General features: G+C 52.2%; 1 protein-coding gene and 1 pseudogene across 2 annotated transcripts; one reads left to right on the plus strand and one right to left on the minus strand.

The window, feature by feature from the left end:
* Positions 1–3925: 3925 nt before the first annotated feature.
* On the plus strand, positions 3926–4864 carry LOC309603832 (olfactory receptor 10AG1-like; the record flags this gene model as incomplete). Its single annotated transcript, XM_082338733.1, has 1 exon — positions 3926–4864. The coding sequence occupies one exon, from the start codon at positions 3926–3928 to the stop codon at positions 4862–4864; it is 939 nt and encodes a 312-aa protein (XP_082194859.1).
* A 4217-nt stretch (positions 4865–9081) lies between these two features.
* On the minus strand, positions 9082–10295 carry LOC309603831 (olfactory receptor 14J1-like; annotated as a pseudogene). The gene is made up of 2 exons: positions 9497–10295; positions 9082–9087 (listed from the first exon to the last, which is right to left on the minus strand). The product of its transcript is annotated as an olfactory receptor 14J1-like (transcript).
* Between the last annotated feature and the right edge of the window lie 10956 nt (positions 10296–21251).

Here is a 21251-nt window from a genome sequence, read left to right on the forward strand (position 1 = left end):
AGGGGGGATGGACTAGATGACCTTCAAAGGTCCCTTCCATCCCAAAGCATTCTAGGATTCTGTGATTCTTCATAGCAGCCAGATGGGGCCATGCTTTGGATTTGTGACCAAAACAATGTTGATCACACAGGGATGTTTTAGCTATTGCTGAGCAGGGCCTGCACATTGTCAAGGCCTTTTCTGCCTCTCACACCACCCCACCAGCAAATAGGCTGGGGGTGCACAAGAAGCTGGGAGGGCACAGAGCTGGGACAGCTGACCCCAACTGACCAAAGGGATATTCCATACCATGTGATGTCATGTTCAGCAAAAAAAAGCTGGGGGAAAGAAGGAGGAAGGGGGAACATTCATGGTAACTTGGGAAGACAAATGCTTCCTAACCTAACCCTGAACTAACCCTTTTACCTTAAACCTTACCCTAACCATTACCGAAACTAGCCCTACCACTACTCCAATCATAAACCTCAACTCTAACTCTAGCCCTTACCTAACCCGAAACGAACATCAGCCACAGCCTGAAGTCTAACTCTAAACCAGGTGTAACCATAACTCTTACCCTAACCCTAACTCTAACTCAAACCTGAACCCAAACCCTGACTAACCTAACAGGTATCCTAAAGCATCTTGCAAGGCCAACAGCACCTGTGTAACGACATCTGTAATACCGTCTCAGGCAATGATTACTATGGTAACAGCATTAGAAAGAAAAGATAATTTGGGTAGATGGGATGGACAGGCGAGCATCCTGGTATCATCCTGTCAGTGCTGGTTCAAGGCCTGGCAGCATGAGCAGCTGCCCTCTGCTTCCTCATGAACTGGAGGCTGTAGGCACCATGGCTGTGGGCACCACTGTGTGTCACCCAAATCAGACTCAGGTCAGACGAACCATTTTCTATTTCTCATATACCATGGCCATTGTTTCTCTGTTGAGCTCTAATCAGAGCTTAGTTACATAGATAACCAGGCTTTGGGTGGGATATTTCTCCTGGAGTAGCTCTGCTGACCCCGGTCTCTCTCCATATTTACAATCCTACAGCTCTGACAGGAGGAAAGCACCCTGCAGTGCCTGGATTTGTCCAAGCCACAGCACTTCATAGCCTTCCTGACCATTGGGTCCTTTGGTCCTGGTGGGAGATGACCTTCTTGTCTTAATCCTGACTTTGTTGGGTAACCCGAAAGGACAGACTGGAGGCTGTTGAGTCACATGTCGGGTTTCAGAGCAAGGAATCAGGGACTGCATTTACCTCACACAGTGGTGGGAGATCCTTTCCTCTGGAGGGGTTATTTGTGCTATTGGCTATAAAGACACCAAGTCTACCTAGGTCAGGCTCAGTCAACCATTCTTGAGGCACTGGGGCCAAATTATTCTGTACAGAAACAGAGATCTGCAACGTAGTGCCATGACACGGTCCTTTTTTCCTTGCCATGCAGATGTCCCAAACCCAAGCTTCCTCTCCAAGCTCTTTCTGGATGTGAACCAGCATGCAGACACCACAAGCAGTCAGAGTTCAACCTCTCAGGGCCACCTCCGTCTTGAGGATAACACGGGCACTTGTCCTTTGAGCAGCTAAACCTCATGTCTCAGTTTTTCTCTTTCTAAAGACCGATAGTTATGCTGGAAGGTGCTTGTCAGGCTGGTGCCCGTGATTCTGACAGTCTTTCTAAAATAGTTCCTGGTGCCGTGGGTGTCCAGGGAGGAGCAGTGGCAGCACCAGCATCCCCGCCTTCTCTCCTGAGGCTGCTTCCTAACTGTCTTATAACCAGGTGAGAGTGACAGAGACGTGTCCAGAGAGCCATATCCAGGTGGTTTCGAGGGGAATGACGGAGAGAAAAAGAGGTCACCACTGCCTCCTGCAGCACCATGGACTGAGGAGGGTGTTCCTGCCTCTTGGCTCCTGGCAACGGTAAATCCCTTTTGGCATGCCCTGAAATGCTGAGATAGTGTGGCAGCACAGACACCGCCAGAAGCAGCTGCAGGCATCTGTGCAGCTTGGCTGGACACGGAAATGGGCTTCCTTCAGCTTTGAAAAGTGCCGCCCGTGAGATAGTCACCATCTAAGAAGTACTCTGGCAGTTTCCCATGACCAAAGCTAACCTGAACCGTGCTGTGCCCATGACCTTGTGAAGCACTGAGACATCGGAGAGTTAAAAAGAACAGGCTGTATGTTTGAGGGCATTTTGAAACAAGCAGGAAATGCTGGTACGTGGGTAACCTGCATGTAAATGGTTGCTTTGAGTGAAAGCCTTAATTTAAAATAAATGTGGGTATCAGAGAAGTATTTTATTTTTCTGTACATTTATACGAAAAAGTAGGTAGATTAGAAAACAATCATGGTGACTTTTCACTCATGCAAACCTTAATTTTATCTTGGAAATTTTGAATGGCACTTCTATGAGATGGAAAGAAACAGGAAAAAGGCTGGAATACCTTGGGAAAAGGATCTCACCATTAGGACCGTGTGTTTTTGTGAATTTGGATTTTTCTCTTGAGAAAACCACCCTGTGTTTTTCACTTGGCTAGTCTGAATGCTTTTATCACATGTTTTCTGACCGGCTGTTCTCATCTTTAGTACATCCGAGTTTAAGAAGACTCCTCAAAGGGAGGTAGTGATAGACATGGCCAGCATCCTCAGTCCTCTGCCTGGAAGAGGGTATTCTTTCCCCATGTCAAGCTGAGGTTCTAAAACATCGTTCAGCTGAGTCTCTTTGCAGAAAAAGCAACCAGCTCTTGCAGCGCTGCTTGCTTGTAGCTCCCATCCCTCAAGTGTGCCCAGCACGAAGTCTTTGTGCTCTGGGAAGGTGGGGAATGCAAAGGGAAGGCTCAGTTCCCCAGGCAGCAAGAGCATCGCTCTGCTTCTGCGAGGGCTTGCAGGGGAGTGGGAAGCACTGCAGGGCTGGGGTCAGAGCGAATGGGCCCTCGGCTGGATTTGTAAGCTGTCAGAAATCCAAGCGACAGAGCAGCAAGTTTAGGAATGCTGAATTATTCAGGCCTCATTCAGAAGTTATAAAAGCCTGACCTGCTCCGGAAAATTGGGTATCGTAAGGAGATCACCAAATTTTAATCACTTTCTTCTCTGCATAACTGAAAAGTGCATCAAGCAGTTTGATTGCTTGCATTAAAATGTCTTTTAGCACTCTGAAAACTTGAGATTTATGCATAAACTGCTGCTTATCCGTCTTGTTCAAATGTCCCCTGGATGCATCAGTGTCACTCGATTCGTTGGCAGATAGAAGCCTGTTGTACTTCTGATGGGATTCACCCTTCACCATGTAAAAAGTAATGATTCAGGTCTCAAATAGTCTCCAAGATGTTTGTGTGCAAACACGGCGCCAGGGGATGAGCTCTTACAGGTGAGGAGAGCTGGGATGAATCTCTCTCGTTGAGATCTAAGAATCAAGTCAGGCCTTGCCTCGCTTTCTTTTGATTGCCTCTCCTTGCCTGGCCTTGCCTTGCTTTGTCTTCCCCTTTTCATCCCTTTCCTCCTTTTCACCCTATTTCTTCTTCGTGTTCTTACATTCAATGCAGCTCTGACAAGATCTGGACAAGGAACGTAAGCAAGACTGTTCTTAAAAGGGTGAGTATTTATCCTTTTTCTTCCTTTTTTTCTCATCTCTCACCAGGTATTCTGTTTAAGAAAATCAACTCTGAAAAAGAAAGTCAAGTTTCTTTTACCCATATTAAAAAAACCCAGCCATTCAGGCTCAAGGATTCTGTTCTTTCCTCTTTTTAACCCTCCCCCTGCAGCAAGCGAACCATGTTAGATTTCCAGACATTCAGGCAGATCTTGGTCCAGCTCGCCTAATCCTGCAATCACATGTACGCTGATGTTCGTAGTCTTTCTCTAGGCTTGAAGTGTGTGGGATGGTGGACAGGCCATTAGCATCCTCTAAGAGCCTGATGTTTGGATTGCTCTGTCTAGGGAAAATGCCCCAAAGAAAAGGCTTGGAGAATCACACCGTTGGATCCGGATTCATTCTTCTGGGATTTTCTGACCACTCCGGCCTGCAGGGCCTGTGCTTCACAGCATTCCTGGCCATATACCTCATGATCCTCACAGGGAACAGCCTGATTGCACTCATCACAGTGGTGGACTCAAGCCTCCACAGCCCCATGTATTTCTTCCTGAGGAACTTGTCCACCCTGGAGATCTGCTACACATCAGTCACTCTGCCAAAAATGCTGGTGGGTTTCCTGCGGGCGGATGGCAGGATCTCCTTCCTGGGCTGTGCTGCCCAGCTGTATTGCCTGGTTTTGCTGGGCAGCATTGAATGCCTTCTCCTGGCTGCCATGGCCTACGACCGCTGCATAGCCATATGTGACCCCCTGCGCTACACCCTCGTCATGAGCAGGGGTCTCTGCATCAGACTGGTGGTGGGGTCCTGGGTGGCTGTCGTACCAGTGCAAGTAGGACAGACCTACCAGCTGTTCACTTTGCCCTTCTGTGCATCCCATGACCTCCATCACTTTTTCTGCGATGTCCCCCCACTGCTGGAACTGGCCTGTGCAGACACGTTCTGGAACCAAGTGATGCTGTACACCATCATCCTGCTCTTCGCAATCCTTCCCTTCTCCTTAATAGTTACTTCTTACATTCAAATTATTAGGGCGATTCTGAAAATGCCTTCAGGTCTGGGCAGACGCAAAGCCTATTCCACCTGCTCGTCACACCTTGGGGTGGTGATGCTCTTCTATGGCTCGGCCACAGTCGTCTACTTAAAGCGACGGTCAAGGGATTCGGTAGACACCGACAAATACCTTGCCCTGTTTTACACAGTTGTGACCCCCATGTTTAACCCTGTCATCTATAGCCTGAGGAATAAGGAAGTGAGAATTGCCTTGAGGAGACTCCTATGGACAAAGTGATGCTACCGAGGATGTAAAATAGTCCCAAGCAGTACCAAAAGTCCCACTGGGTTACGTGGTTGCCTGAACAAAGCATCCCGTATTTGCTCAGACAAAACCATGTGTCCAGCCTGGCTTTCATCCTCCTCAAGAAGGGGAGAGGTCTCCTGAGGCATTCCTGTTACGCCATGCCCCACCATGATATCTTTGTACTCCAGAGCACCTTCAGTGCCCCTCAAGAGCATGATGCCAATAGCTACTTCAAGCTGCGTCTGACCAACGTAACGTTCAAGGGAAAGAGTCAAAGCATGGTCAGTAGTCAGTAGGGCCCAGAGGGTGACACAACCGATGAAGAGATGACTGCCCTCAGGCTTGAGAAATCACTTGCTAGATGCCACGGACTATCTACAGTGTCCTGTGTGGAATCAGCTTAAAAAAGTTAAAAGACATGAAGGTCATCTTCCCCTGTCTATGATGTCTTGCACTGAGCTGTGTAATGCTTGACTAACTTGACATAAAGAATAAAAAGAAAACAAAATCACCAGGGGGCCAGTCCAACACTGGAACAGGGGCCCAGAGACCTCTGGAGTTTCTGTTTGTCGTGGTTTAACCCCAGCCAGCAGCTAAGCACCACACAGTCACTCGCTCACTACCCCCCTGGTGGGATGGGGGAGAGAATCAGAAGGGTAAAAGTAGAGAAAATCGTGGGTTGAGATAAAGGCAGTTTAACAGGTAAAGCAAAAACCGTGTGTGCAAGCAAAGCAAAGCAAGGAATTCATTCCCTCCTTCCCATGGGCAGGCAGGTGTTCAGCCATCTCCAGGAAAGCAGGGCTCCATCACGCGTAACGGTGACTTGGGAAGACAAGCACCATCGCTCCAAACACCCCCCTGTTCCTTTTCTTCATGCAGCTTTTTAAAATCATGAGCACAATTGGGAATGGCTGAAACTGTGGGGGATAAACGTGTTTCCTGAGACAGCATTTGATACGCAGACAATCCAAAAAGGTTGTGAAGGTGAATGGGCAGAAGAAACAGGAAAACTGCCCATCCCATGGAGCTCTGCAGAAAGAGGATGGAGCTGTACCCAGCAGGAGGTGATGATACCAGTGGGATGAGCACGTAGAAAAGGCTTTTGTGGGGAAGGCTTTGCAAAGGAATACCCTGACTTCACCCAGATGTAAAATAGAGACTGGGCAGTGTATTGAAGTGATCGTGAGAAGTGTCCTGGGGTAAAAGACCTTTGATGAGAGGAGGTTGGAGACATTTGGGTCGCAGAGATTTGACGATCTGAGTAGGTTGAGCTTTGGAAATGAGAAGAATAAAGCAGCTCTCAAGGCTGTTTAAGGAATGAGCGGTACTATCACTATAATAACAGGAACAGCACAGTGCTGTAAAGGAGTTCCTTCTTATTTGTCATTATGATTAATTAAAGCACTTTAATTTCATTCCAACATTCATTTTTACTTGACAAAATAGCCATAAGTGCTCAGTAGTTAGCTTCTGGCATGAAGTTCTTAGAACAGTGCTTTTTCTCTCACTGCTAGCTCTTCGTTATCATTTAAATATTACATTTAAATATTACACTTCTTAGACAGTATTGTCCTTAAATTATCCCTGCTTCCTATCTTTTCTCCCTGTTTTGTGGAGGAGGGGGTGAAAGAGGGCAGCTGTTTCTTCTTTAGCCAAAGGCGGCCAAGGGACAGATGCCAGATTTGTGCAAGGGCCAAAGGAAGCCAACATTTCCATGTGCTGGACACTGACGCAACACCGTTACCTGCATTTCTGGTTTCTGAAGTCCTAACTGGGCAGCAGAGAGCCTGGAAGCTCTGAGCTCCCTTCAGCTGCCCTGCATTTCAGCATGAAAAGTGAAACTAACCTGGTCAAAAAGATTCTTTTGAGTCTCTCCACAGCCTAAAGCACCGCATTTGCCAGGAGACTGGCCAGGACACCAAAGGAGGACTCACGCCTCTCTGCACACAAAGCTTAGGTGTTCCTGGGAATCTCAGGAGGCATGGCATACCCATTCTTGGGTTCAAGGAGCTGGTCAAATGCCTCATCTCCATTTCCGTAATGGTGGCAGACTTTGTACAGGGGTGCTGACATTTATGGAGCAACCTGCTCAGACCTCAGAGCTGGCCCTGCTTGGAACCAAAGGTAGAACTAGAGACCTCCTGAGTACAAGACCATTCCACCCTGAATTGTCCTATGACAATTGCAGACGACACCAAGTTGGGTGGAAGTGTTGATCTGCTGGAGGGTAGGAAGGCCCTACAGAGGGACCTGGACAGGCTGGGTCGATGGGCCGAGGCCAACTGTATGAGATTCAACAAGGCTCAGGGCAGGGTCCTGCACTTGTGTCACAACAGCCCCATGCAACGCTACAGGCTAGGGGAGGAGTGGCTGGAGAGCTGCCCAGAGGAAAAGGACCTGGGGGTGTTGGTTGACAGCCGCCTGAACATGAGCCAGCAGTGTGCCCAGGTGGCCAAGAGGGCCAATGGCATTCTGGCTTGTGTCAGGAATAGTGTGGCCAGCAGGACCAGGGAGGTGATAGTGCCTCTGTACTCGTCATTGGTGAGGCTGCACCTTGAATCCTGTATTCAGTTTTGGACCCCTCACTACAAGAAGGACATGGAGGTGCAAGAGCGTGTCCAATGTAGAGCAACAAAGCTGGTGAAGGGTCTAGAGCACAAGCCCTATGAGGAGCGGCTGAGGGAGCTGGGGCTGTTTAGTCTGGAGAAGAGGAGGCTGAGGGGAGACCTTATTGCTCTCTACAACTGCCTGAAAGGAGGTTGTAGTGAGGTGGGGGTTGGTCTCTTTGCCAAGTAACAAGGGATAGGACAAGAGGAAACGGGCTCAAGTTGTGCCAGGGGAGATGTAGATCTGATATTAGGAAAAATTTCTTCACGCAGAGAGTGGTCAAGCATTGGAACAGACTGTCCAGGGAAGTGGTGCAATCACGGCCCCTGGAAGTATTCAAAAAACGCGTGGATGTGGTGCTTAGGGACATGGTTTAGAGGTGGACCAGGCTCTTAGGTAAACAGGTTGGGCTCGGTGATCTCTGAGGTCCTTTTCAACCTTAACAATTCTATGATGCTATGATTCTAAGCTTTTAGGAAGGTGAAAGCAGTCTTGTAACTGTATTACTGGGCAGGATAATAATTGGCAATCGATAGATATTGAAATAAGGAAGTTTCTGGCCAGACATAAGGCAATGAGATATCTGCAGAGCATGGGGTGCTTTAGCCTATAAACTGAATGTAAAGAAATCCTCTGACTTGGGATCTCACTCAATGGAAGTATTCAGTATTTGTCATGACAAGGTCATGAGCACCTGATCCAGCTGGAGCTGTCTGAGAATGGGCTTGGCTGAGAGACCAGCTGTGGCAAGAGCTGTGGGATTTGGTGTGTAATGGCTGTCAGTAGGAAACTGCATCCCTTTTTATTAATAATGGCAGTGGACTTGGGTATGACTGAGCCCCAGAGGAGGACAGGCGTGACCATGCAGCAAAGGTCCTTCCTCAGAGCTGGGGTGTATGGCCAGAGATGGAAATGGCCAGTGGGTGGGACTGGTCGGGGACAATTTCCTGCAGCAGCTTCCCTGGGGTGTTCAGGGCACATGGCACAGACCAGGCCCGTCTCTTCTGCACCTTGGATGCCTTGCTTCCTTTCACCATGACACCTGGCTCTGCACTGGGAGTGCTGGCTGCCCCTACCCTGCAAACTCACACACCTTAGCTCTGCACTGGCGTTTTTCTCTCCCGGGCTCTTTCCAGCCCAGCCCAGACCCTCCCCACCTCTCCCCACCTCCCCTGCCCTCTCCCCAGCCCAGCCCAGCAGAGCAGCCCAGCCTGGGCTGGCTCCATGGCACTTCCCAGTGCAGGCTGCTGCAGAGCTCTGGGCACTCACCCCACAGCCCCAGCCCCTCTGAAGGCCACAGCAGCTGCTGGGGGGAAGACAGCAGGGTTCAGGCTCCCCATCAGCCCCACGGCTAGTGCTGGCCACATGGGCATGAGGAAGCAGAGGCTAGGCACTCTCAGGCTAGTCCCCACTGAGTCCCATGGCACTGCAGAGTCCTTCTTAGTGGATATATCAATTTAGTGCTTTACTTTTGGGGAACTTCACATTTGAGGGTATTCCACCTTCTGAGTCTCCATTCATTCCAACCCCAGGGCACGTGGGGATTCCCCATCCTCTCCTGACCCTTACAAATTAATTTTCAAAGAGTCTGGTACGTGTTATCACTCCTGTCAAACAGGAAGCAACCTGAGGAAATAATGGCGAGCTCATGGGCCATCTCCACTGCCACTGGACACCAAGAAGAGAGCCTTTAAAAGCAGAGCTTTTCATCCAGTGGAACCCAGCGTTACCCTGAGCTTAACTCCAAAACCATTGAGAGCAAAAGGAGAACAGAAACTTTAAAAGACCAAGTCCTTGGCATTTTCAAAGAAGCAACTTTGGAGGAAGAAGCAAGGAACTGTACCCAGGAGATCCCCATTTATTGAAGAGCTGCAAACTGACAGGCCACACGTGACACCATGTTGTGCAACGGTCAGACACAACAGGATCAAATGTCCACAGGAATATGAACCCAGCAAATTATCTCTAAGTAGAATTATCACAAAAGAAAAAGCAGACTTGTGGACTAGGACAAACTCTGGGAAATGTGCAGACGAAGGGAGGCAGGTTATTGTCAGAGAAATACAGCACCCATTGGATCAGTTTCCGTAAGGCATCCTTGAGGTCCTGGTTCCTCAAGCTGTAGATGAGGGGGTTCACTGCTGGAGGTACCACCGAGTACAGCACTGCCACCACCAGATCCAAGGATGGGGAGGAGATGGAGGGGGTCTTCAGGTATGCAAACATGCCAGTGCTGACAAACAGGGAGACCACGGCCAGGTGAGGGAGGCACATGGAAAAGGCTTTGTGGCGTCCCTGCTCAGAGGGCATCCTCAGCACGGCCCTGAAGATCTGCACATAGGACACCACAATGAAAACAAAACAGCACCAAAATGCAAAAGCACTAAACATGACAAGCCCAAATTCACTGAGGTAGGCGTGTGAGCAAGAGAGCTTGAGGATGTGGGGGATTTCACAGAACTGCTCCACAGCATTGCCTTGGCAGAGGGGTAGTGAAAATGTATTGGCAGTGTGCAGCACAGCATTGAGAAACCCACTGCCCCAGGCAGCTGCTGCCATGTGGACACAAGCTCTGCTGCCCAGGAGGGTCCCGTAGTGCAGGGGTTTGCAGATGGCCACATACCGGTCATAGGATATGAGTGTGAGAAGAAAAAATTCTGCTGACATGAAAAACAAAAAGGAAAAAAACCTGGGCAGAACAACCTGAGTAGGAAATGGCCCTGGTGTCCCAGAGGGAACTGGCCGTGGCTTTGGGGAGAGTGGTAGAGATGAAGCCAAGGTCGAGGATGGAGAGATTAAGGAGGAAGAAGTACATGAGGCTGTGGAGGTGGTGGTTGCAGGCTATGACTGTGACGATGAGGCCGTTGCCCAGGAGGGCAGCCAGGTGGATGCCCAGGAAGAGCCAGAAGTGCAAGAGCTGCAGCTCCCGTGTGCCTGCGAATGCCAGGAGGAGAAACTGGGTGATGGAGCTGCTGTTGGACATTTGCTCCCTCTGGGTATGAGGACCTGTCCAAGGACGAGAGAGTTCTCTGAGGAAGAAAACATGCCATTACTCATAGAAAAGTCCCTCCCTGAGCTGAATGAGGAATGAGTCAGCTCAGTCTCCACTACTACCAAGGGAATGCCATGAGTCGTCACAGCTTAAAATGCAGCTTGGGCACCGAGTTTCCATGAAGATACCCCTAGGGGAAGGACCTCCACAGTCAGCGTCAGAACAAAAGCTGACCCACATCCCCACCCCAACCCCAGAGAGCAAGAGTACCACGGACAGGTGGAGAAACAAGGAAGAACACTCTTCTGTGTTCTGGAGCAATGCTCCAGAAAAAAATGAAGCGAGGACAGAAAGACATATGGGCATGCTGTGAAGCCTCCTTACCCAGCTGTGCTCACTGCCGCTCAGATGATAACACTGTAGGGCAAGTGCTTTTAGCATCTTCTTTGTGTACCACATTCCAAGAAGCCTTCAGCTGGAGGTCCAGCTGCTGAGGTGATGACTCATGACCTGGACCCATGGCTTTGGGGGCAGAGGCTCTGATGGGTAGGAGAGGAGATCAAGGGTTGCGTTGGGAACTGTGCCTGCACTGCAGGGGATGGCAGGGAGATGCCTGAATCCCCACTCCCACAGCATTTCTGGCAGCAGCTCCCTCTTGCTCCCTGCCCATGTCTCTGAGGCCTAGAGCTGTGCCTTCTGGCAGCAGTTTCTCTGTCCCCACGTCTCCTCCCTCTCCATGCTCCCAGAGCCCATCCCACCTGCTGTGTGCTCAGCTCTGCCCTGCAGGCACCTCCTGGCAGCAGGGCACTGCCCAGGGGCATCTCTGTGTGTGCAGGGGCTAAGGAGCAGCTCAGACAAGTCCTAGCGAGAACTGGGGTCTCATTGCCTACTCCAGAGCAGAGAAATAAATTCCCATCTCCCACTGCCCACCCAGCCAAGCAAGAGTGGAAAAACTCAAAGCACAGAATCCTTCCCTTTCAGGTAAATACTGCTCCAACATCCTTCAGCAGGACCCTCTGCAAATGTCCTCAGGGTGATCTGGAGCTGCGAGCAGCCCTCATGCATGCAGGTCCCTCTCAACAGCGGAAGCACCCTGCCCTGCCCTGCCAGGGCTCACTCCTTCTACCCACAGCTTCTCCCCATAGCGCTGTTGGGAGCTCCCCGGGCAGGCTGAGTGCTGACCCTGGCAGGCGGCAGAGTCCCTGCCCCAGCACACAGCCCCCTGCGGTGCAGGGACCCTGCTCGGAAGGACAGCCCTGGGCACCCCTGGCTGCACACCCACCTTCACACCCTGCAGCCATCCCTGGGAGAAGGCAGCCATCACAGCCAGTCCTCTGAGGGTGCAGTGGGGAATCCTTGTTCTGGAGCATGTCCTCCTCCTCTACACTAGAGAAACTCTGAGGGTCCTCCTGACACATTCCATAAGCTGTGGCATGTGCCAGCTTTAGGAGGTCTTTCCAGGAACCGGAGCGGTGCTGCCTTACACCCAGAGACTTACTGTATTTAGGGCTGTGAAGATTTCTCCCACAAAGAGCTCTCAGCTCTCCTTACCCTCCAGATTGCCGTCTCTCTCTTCCCCACTCCTCTCCCCTTGGTGCCTGCAGGCAGCGCCCTCAGCCCTGCCGCCCTTTGCAGAGGAGCTGCTCCTGGGCAGAGCTGTCTCTCTGCAGTGCTGCCCACTTGCCATGAGCTGCCTCCATGCCAGGAGCCCAGCGCAGCTCAGCAGCAGAGGCCCAGCCCAAGGCACCACTTTCTCTGCCGCCTCCGGACTCCTTTGAGATGTCCCTGGGGCTCCAAGGGCTGACTGCTCCTGCAAGGCAGCTTGGTCCTTCCAGGGGAATGTGTTTTGAAGTCAACTCAAGTAATCATGGACAATCCCTCACTAAACCGTGGAGAGAGACTGATTCCAGCAGCATGGTTTGTCCTACCAGAGTGCGGCTGACTGTGAGAGGTGTAAATGTTCCCCTCTGGACACTCCCATTCCTGTACCATAGCAAAAAGAGACACAGGCAGGGAAAGGGAGGGGTTGGCTTCCCCTGTGCAACGCAGGGATTCAGCCGAGGCAACACAGGCATCTCATCCCAAGCTGGAAACCCTTGGGCTGAAGTGGCATCCAGCTCCCCCCATGCACCCCACACGCCAAAGGGAATCCTCTGGTTTAGTTCAGGAGGGCATAAAAGAGTGGCCTGCCTGTGAGCTCCTGCTCTGAGCCCCTTGGCTTCATTCAGTGGGGACTCAGGCGCTCACACTCAGACACTTGGTGATGACTGAGGTGCCAGGGGTGGTCCAAGACGTGGGCAAGTGTTTGCAAGCTCTGATGGAAAATCTCTGAGAACACCCACATTCTTCTGAGCATCAGCTGAGGGCCCGAGGGGGAACGGGGATATCCTTTGCCACCCACACTGACACCAGCCACCTCCGTGCCTTTGTCAAGTATCTCCCTGGAGCATGCAGAGCTATTGAGGTAACCAAATGGAGGACTGCCCCAGACAGAGACCCAGGTCTCTTCTATCCACTGTACTCCCTGGAGCTCCAGTCACCGCGAAGCTAAGTCGCATCCACATCCCTGCACTGAATACATCAGGGCTCTCATTTTAATGGCATGAAAAAAAGGCTCGAGTGCCATGCCCGGTGCCTGGGGTGCCAAACACAACTGCACTCAGCAGGCAAACACAGCACAGGACCTCCAGAAAAGCTGTGCCCTCTTGGAGCTGCTGTGGGGCAGACAGCCCAGGGCCCCCCAGGTGGGTCTGGTGCCTGTGTGCCATCTGAACACCAGCACCACAGCACAGATGCAAGGTCTGTCCCGTCCACACCCAGGGGCACTGCAGGACTGGGAGGCAGATCACACCAGGATGCCCTCCCCTCTCCCTGTGCTCTCAGCCCTTGGCTATTCTCTCTCTCAATCTCTGAGATTCACCTGCCTGATGCTACGAAGAGGGAAGATGACAACAATGTTCACAGAGTGGCTGGATCAAAGTCTGTTACCCCCAGAGACTTTCTCTGAAGCTCCCTGTCCTCCCTGCAGTTTGTCCTGCAAGCCCCACAGCTCTGCAGAGTTCATGCAGAAACACCAAAGCCCTCTCTGGGCCAGGTGTCATTGCCCAGCCCTGCTCCTCTGCCCTTGGAGACATCAGGGTTTGCTCTCTTTGTGGGCACCTCATCTCCTCCTTACCTTGCCATCTACCAAACACTCCAGCACGTCTGTGCCCTGAAGCAAAGCCTTTCCATACGTTGGGTCTTGGGCCCTTGCTCCCATGTTTTCCTGGGACAAGTTGGTGCCGCAGCCCAAACGTGCGCAGGCAGGCGGAACAGGGGAACAGATAGGAGAAACTGGACCCTCACAGCCCTGTGAGTTTTGTGGATTAAATTAGATGTGGTGGGACAGCTTGCTCACCTGGGGTGCTGCAACGGAGGGAGACAGGCTCTGCCAGAAAGAGTAGCAGGGCAGATGAGGAGGGGAGGATGCCTCCTTTGCGAAGGAGCAGGTCAGATGTAAAGAGCTCCCCTAAGGGAAGGACAATGGGTAGGATTAGCTTTGTCACTGAGGATTAAAAGAGCCAGCAAGGGTGTGTGGTGGGTTGACCTTGGCTGTCTGCCGGGTGCCCACCAAGCTGCTCTGTCCCTCCTCCTCCTCACCAGGACAAGGCAGAAAATATGACAAAACGCTCATGAGTCGAGATAAGGACAAGGAGATCACTCCCTAGTTACTGTCACGGGCAAAATAGACTCAACGCGGAGAACTGAAATGAATTGATTGCCAATTAAACAGAACAGGATAATGAGAACTAAGAACAAATCTCAAACCCCCTACCCCCACCCCTCCCTTCTTCCCAGGCTCAGCCTCACTCCTGACTTCTTTCCCTCCTTCCCCCAAGCAGCACAGGGGGATGGTGAATGCAGGCTGCAATCAGCTGATAATGCTTTGTCTCTGCCGCTCCTTCCTCCTCACGTTCTTCCCCTGCTCCAGGGTGGGGTCCCTCCTGCGGGATCCAGTCCTTCATGAACCTCTCCGGCATGGGTCCCTCCCATGAGCTGCAGTTCTTCACAAACTACTCCAGCATGGGTCCTTTCCCCAGGGTGCAGTCCTTCAGGAACAGACTTGCTCCAGCATGGGTCCCCCACGGGGTCACAGGTCTTGCCAGAAAACCTGCTTCTGTGTGGGTTCCTCTCCACAGGCCGCAGTTCCTCCCAGGAGCCTGCTCCAGCACGGGCAGTCCATGAGGTTAAACCTCCCTTCAGGGCACTTCCACCTGCTCCAGTGTGGGGTCTTCCATGGGTTGCAGTGTTGATATCTGCTCCACTGGGGACCTCCATGTGCTGCAGGGGCCAACCCATGTTGTTGGAGGACAATTTCCTAAGCCAGGTAATAGACAGCCGTACCAGAGGGGATGCAGTACTGGACCTGGTGGTCACCAATGTAAGTGAGCTCATTGGTGACATCTGGATTGGAGGCAGCCTCGGCTGCAGTGATCACGCAGTGGTTCACAGTCCGGAGACATAAGGGTCAGGTGAAGCGTATAGTCAGGACCCTGAACTTTAGGAAAGCAAACTTCCAGCTCTTCAAGGAGTTAATCAACAGGACCCCTGGGAAACGGCCCTCAGGGGCCTCAGGAGCAGAACAGAGCTGGCAGGTCTTCAAGGATGCTTTCCATAGAGCACAAGAGATCTCAGTCCCTGGGTGCAGGAAATCGGGCAAGGGAGGGAAGAGGCTGGCATGGCTGAGCCATGACCTGTGGGGTCAAACTAAAGGGCAAGAAGAGATTGCACAGGCAGTGGAAGAAGGGACTGGTGGCTTGGGAATAGTACAGGGATGCTGCCCGGTTGTGTAAGGATGGGATCTGGAAGGCCAAGGCTCGGCTGGAGCTGAACCTGGTGAGGGATACGAAGAATAACAAGGGCTTCTATAGGTACATTAACCAGAAAAGGAAGGTTAAGGAAAGCGGACCCCCTCTGATGAGCAGAAGTGGCGAGCTGGTAGCAACAGATGAAGAGAAGGCTGAGGTACTCAACAACTTCTTTGCCTCGGTCTTCACTGGCAACCTCTCTCCTCACACCTCCCGAGTCAATGGGCCATGTGATGGGGATTGGGGGGTCAGAGGTCCTCCCACTGTAAGAGAAGATCAGGTTCGTGACCACCTAAGGAACCTGAAGGTACATAAGTCTATGGGTCCTGATGAGATGCATCCCAGAGTCCTGAGGAAACTGGCTGATGTACTTGCTAAGCCACTCTCCATGATATTTGAAAAGTCATGGCAGTTGGGTGAAGTCCCTGGGGACTGGAAAAAGGGAAATATTGCAGCCGTTTTTAAAAAGGGTACAAAGGACCCTGGGAACTACCGACCTGTCAGCCTCCCCTCTGTGCCTGGGAAGATCACGGAACAGAACCCCCTAGAAGCTATGCTAAGGCACATGGAGGACAGGGAGGTGATTCGGGACAGCCAGCACGGCTTCACCAAGGGCAAGTCCTGCCTGACCAACTTAGTAGCTTTCTGTGAAGGAGTGACTACATCAGTGGATGGGGGAAGAGCTACAGATGTCATCTATCTGGACTTCTGTAAGGCCTTTGACATGGTCCCCCACAATATCCTCCTCTCTAAATTGGAAGGATATGGATTTGATGGGTGGACTGTTCGGTGGATAAGGAATTGGCTGGATGGTCACATCCAGAGGGTAGTGGTCAATGGCTCGATGTCCAGATGGAGAACAGTGATGAGTGGTGTCCCTCAGGGGTCCATTCTGGGGCCAGTGCTGTTCAATGTCTTCATCAATGACTCGATCAGCGAGATCGAGTGCACCCTCAGCAAGTTTGCAGATGACACCAAGCTGAGTGGTTCAGTTGACACGCCTGAGGGACAGGATGCCATCCAGAGGGACCTGGACAAACTGGAGAGGTGGGCTTGTGGGAACCTCATGAGGTTCAACAAGGCCAAGTGCAAAGTCCTGCACCTGGGTCGGGGCAATCCCTGGTATCAGTACAGGCTGGGGGATGAAGGGATTGAGAGCAGCCCTGCCGAGAAGGCCTTGGGGGTACCGACAGACTAAAAGCCAGATGTGAGCCAGCAATGTGCTCTCCCAGCCCAGAAAGCCCACTGTAGCCCGGGCTGCATCAAAAGATATGTGTCCAGCAGGGCGAGGGAGGTGATTCTGCCCCTCTGCTCTGCTCTGGGGAGACCCCACTGGAGCACTGCGTCCAGCTCTGGGGTCCTCCACACAGGAAGGACATGGACCTGTTGGAGTGGGGCCAGAGGAGGGCCACAAAAATGATCCGAGGGCTGGAACACCTCTATCATGAGGAAAGGCTGAAAGAGCTGGGGCTGTTCAGCCTGGAGAAGAGAAGGCTGTGGGGAGACCTTATTGCGGCCTTTCAGAACTTAAAGGGGGCTTAGAAGAAAGATGGGGACAGACTTTTTAGCAGGGCCTGTAGCGATAGGACAAGGGGTAATGGTTTTAAACTAAAGGAGGGTAGAATCAGACTAGATATAAGGAAGAACTTTTTTACAATGAGGGTACTGAAACACTGGAAGGTGTTGCCCAGAGAGGTGGGAGATGCCCCATCCTTGGAAACATTCAAGGCCAGGCTGGATGGGGCTCTGAGCAACCTGATCTGGTTGTAGATGTCCCTGCCAATTGCAGGGGGGATGGACTAGATGACCTTCAAAGGTCCCTTCCATCCCAAAGCATTCTAGGATTCTATGATTCTTCTGTTGGGGGCCCCGACCAGAACACAGTACTCCAGATGGGGTCTCATGAGATTGGAGTACAAGGGGAGAATCACCTCCCTCGCCCTGCTGGTCATGCTTCTTTTGATGCAGCCCAGGATGCGGTTGGCCTTGTGGGCTGCGAGAGCACATTGCTGGGTCATGTTGAGTTTCTGATTAACCAACACCCCCAAGTCCTTCTCCTCAGGGCTGCTCTCATTCCGTTCTCTGCACAGCCCGTGTTTGTGCTTGGGATTGCCCCGAACCATGTGCAGGACCTTTGCACTTGGCCTTGTTGAACTTCATGAGGTTCACACAGGCGCACCTCTCCAGCCTGTCAAGGTCCCTCTGGATGACATCCCTGCCCTCCAGCATGTCAACCGCACCAGAGAGATTGGTGTCATTGGCAAACTTGCTGAGGGTGCACTCAATCCCACTGTCCATGTGGCCGACAATGATGTGAAACAACACCAGCGCCAATGCTGACCCCTGAGAAATGCTACTCATCACTGGTCCTGTGCTGTCTCTGCAAGCCTGGGCATTTCATGGAGCTCTGTGGGCCTGGATTTAAACATTAACTTGAGTAGACACCAGGATCTCTGTAAGGCAATGTGGGGATGAACATGAGGCAACTGCCAGTAGAGTGAGTGGAGACCTGGTAAATACGGCTGATGGAGAAGAGAAAGAGAGAGCCTGAGCTCTCCCTGTGGCACATGGCTCCAGTGGTTCAGATGAATAACTCAAGGCTGCCCTGAACATAATGAGTGGGGGAAGGTTCACTTGCCCTCATTTGGGCATCAGCTGTCATTTCAGTTGGCCAAAGAAAATTCCCAGCAGCCTCTAAGAGGATTGCCCCAGATGCTGGCCTGTCTCTACGAACGGCTCCATTAGAGCTTGCAGTTGCCTGCACAGATCTTTGACCACTCCTGACACCTTCAATATCACCAGGGGCTGTGTCTGAACAGCCCAGTCCTGCCCTCCATCCCCATTAATCAGCATGGGAACTGCGACAAGGAGCTCCCATGCAGGTGCCTATTTTGTGCCCACCTGCACACCTGATGCAAGAGGAATCCCACCTCCTGTTGGTTTGTGTTGTGCATGGGAGGGAGCTAAGTCCCCTTCTAGCCCCAGGACTGCAAACCCACAAATGAGATGTGTCTATTGACTCATCTGCATCCCTTCCCTCAGCAGGGGTAATGCAGATCCCTCCTTGTCACTGTCTAGGTGTCCTGTCTCGTGATGGGACAAGGTAAGCTGATTCTCCTGCCCAAATCTTTTCCTGATAGGAGAAATGACAGTGCTGGGAATAATTGTATCTCCGCAGCTGAGGGAGGGAACATCAGTGATGAGTTCAGCCTGTTTCCCAGCAGGTTCCCCTGGAGCCCCAGGGACACCTGGAGGGAGCCCAGAGGGGCAGAGAAAGTGTTGCCTTGGGCTGGGCCTCTGCTGCTGAGCTGGGCCGGGCTCCTGGGATGGAGGGAGCTGATGGCAAGTGGGCAGCCCTGCAGAGAGACAGCTCTGCCCAGGAGCAGCTCCTCTGCAAAGGGCAGCAGGGTTGAGGGCGCTGCCTGCAGGCAGCGAGGGGAGAGGAGCGAGGCAGAGAGAGGTTAAAGGCATTTGGGAGTGGGAGGATGCTGAGAGCTCACCGGGAGAGAAATCTTCACAGACAGTAAGTCTGTGGCTGTGGGGCATTGCATCTGCAGATCCTGGTGGGATTTCCTAAAGCTGGTGTGTGGCACAGGCTGCGAGATATGTAAGTACCATTCTCAGAGATACTCTGGTGTAGAGGCGGAGGACGTGCTCCAGAGCAGGGACTCCCTGCTGCACCATCAGAGGGACAGAACAGGATGGCAGTCTTCTCCCAGGGATGGCTGCAGGGCTGTGAAGGTGGGTGTGCAGCCAGGGGTGCCCAGGGCTGTCCTTCCGAGCAGGGTCCCTGCACCCAAGGGGGCTGTGTGCTGGGGCAGGGACTCTGCCGCCTGCCAGGGTCAGCACTCAGCCTGTCTGAGGAATTCACCATGGTGCTGTGGGGCGAAACTGTGGGTGGAAGGAGCAGCCCCCAGCAAGGCAGGGTCCTTCTGCTGTTGAGAGAGTGCTGCATGGGTCAGGGCTGCTCACAGCTCCACATCACCCCCAGAATATTTCCAAGGGGATGTCTCAAGGAGAAGATCACGGCAGGGATTAGTAGAACGATAAGGAGATTTCCTGAGTTTGTCTTTTGAGTTTCCTATTCCAGGGGTGTAGGGAAGGGGAGAGAAAAAGATCAATGGAAAAGGAGCTCCAAAGTTTTAATAAGTCACTGAGACTCCTGAGCTGCAGCACTGGGTGATCAATAGGTCTGTCAGAAGCCACGTAACATGCCCTCAGCCACTGCTCTGCCTATGGACAGCACCAGCATCACCTCTGCTGGACCCATCAGGGTTCTTCTGACCTGCCCTTTTCCACCTGCAAACAGGAACACACACCCAGCCAGTGCCCTGCAAACAGGCAGGTTTCTGGAGGGCCAAGGTGAGTGCACAGAGGTTGGGATGGGGTCTGTGAGCGCTGACAGGGAAAAGACATGGGACAGGGAAAAGCCTCCCAGCAGGAAAATCTCCAGGCAGCAGGGATGTGATCAGGGAATGAGAGGAAACTAAAAGCAGAAATGCTGTGGGAGGGAGAATTCAGAAACCTCCATATAATCCCCCCTAATGCAGACCCCTTCCTCTGAGCAAGGCCCCTTGCCTCCTCTCCCACCCACCAAAGCCTCTGCCCTCAGGGCTGGGGGCTCCAAGCCATGAACCACCTCCTCTGCAGCCAGAACTCCAGCAGAGCCGTGGTGCAGCTCTGCAGCCACGGGCCCAGTTCCCTCTGCAGAGCACAGGGGCTGAGAGCAGCTGCCCGGCAATGGTGGTGTCTGGGAGGTGGCGTGCACAGCTGGGGAAGGGGAACGCTGTCTGAGTGCCCCAGTGCCTCTGCCTTGGCCTCTCTCAGCCAGATCCTCACTGTGTTTTGCCTTGTTTCTCCACTGGTCTGTGTTATTGTTACTTTGTTCTTGCTGCCAGGCACTCTAGGAATGAGAGTTTAAGCTGACTAGTCACAGGCGGATCTTGTGGGTCCTTTCATGCAGGTGTGTCCATGGGAACAAGTGTCCCAGCTTTCCTCTAACCTGTGGGGCTGTGTGCAATTCAGTCTCTGGGGCTGAAGAATAAGCTGGTTTTCCCTTAATCAGATGCCATCATTAGGACACTTGGCTATCTCCTTGAGGATTCCTTTCAAGCTGTGAGCTTCCCTCCAGGATGCAAAGCTGTCCTACAGAGCCTTTGTGTTATCTGAAAACCCCATGGAGAAGTGCAGAGATGCATAGAGAACGTCCTTTTGGGTTTGTGAAATGAGCCCTGTGTGTGTTCTGGGCTAAAAGTGGGGACCTGAGACCTTGAGAAAGGGTGAGACATTTAGTGATCTGAGGTGGATCCCTCTGCTCACAGCAGTGCCTGGTGGCTTTTCAGGGTAACACAAGAGTGTGATCACCCTCCATCTCAGAAAGGTGAAAGCCCAGGGAAACTGGGAGCCAGACGGAGGGACAGTCCTCCTCCCCTCACTCCTTTTGCCTGACAGGACTCCCTCTGTTCTCCCTGAGTGCAGCACAAATGCTGAGGGTTTCTTATATACAAAAACACACCGCAGGGTGGGACGGGAGGAGGAGCTGTAAAAAACCCAAACCTCTCAAACTGCCTTCTGCCACCTCAGTTCCTTATCACTGGGAGTGCAGATGCTGACAGCCCCTTCTGCACTAGGAGCGGTTTCATGAGACAAGGTCAAACACCAGGACTGGCCCCTGCCCCGACTCTTCCCATGAACCCACTGCTGCAGAGCAGGGCTGACACCTAAGCAGCCAGTGGGAAGAGCCCCTGCTCCTCATGGCACATTCAGCCAGCACCAACCAGGGCTGCAGCCACAGAGCTGAAGGAAGGTCTCCTAGAAAAGGAAAAGGGTGTCTGTGTGTATGAGAAATGGCTTTGATTTTGCTCAGAGAAATCTCCCTAACTTGTCACTATCTTTTCCTTCTTGAACAGATCCCCATGCCCAGAGACAGCAG

Source organism: Platalea leucorodia (genome assembly GCF_965183815.1).
Source record: "Platalea leucorodia genome assembly, contig: HAP1_HAP1_SCAFFOLD_207, whole genome shotgun sequence".
Taxonomy (NCBI): domain Eukaryota; kingdom Metazoa; phylum Chordata; class Aves; order Pelecaniformes; family Threskiornithidae; genus Platalea; species Platalea leucorodia.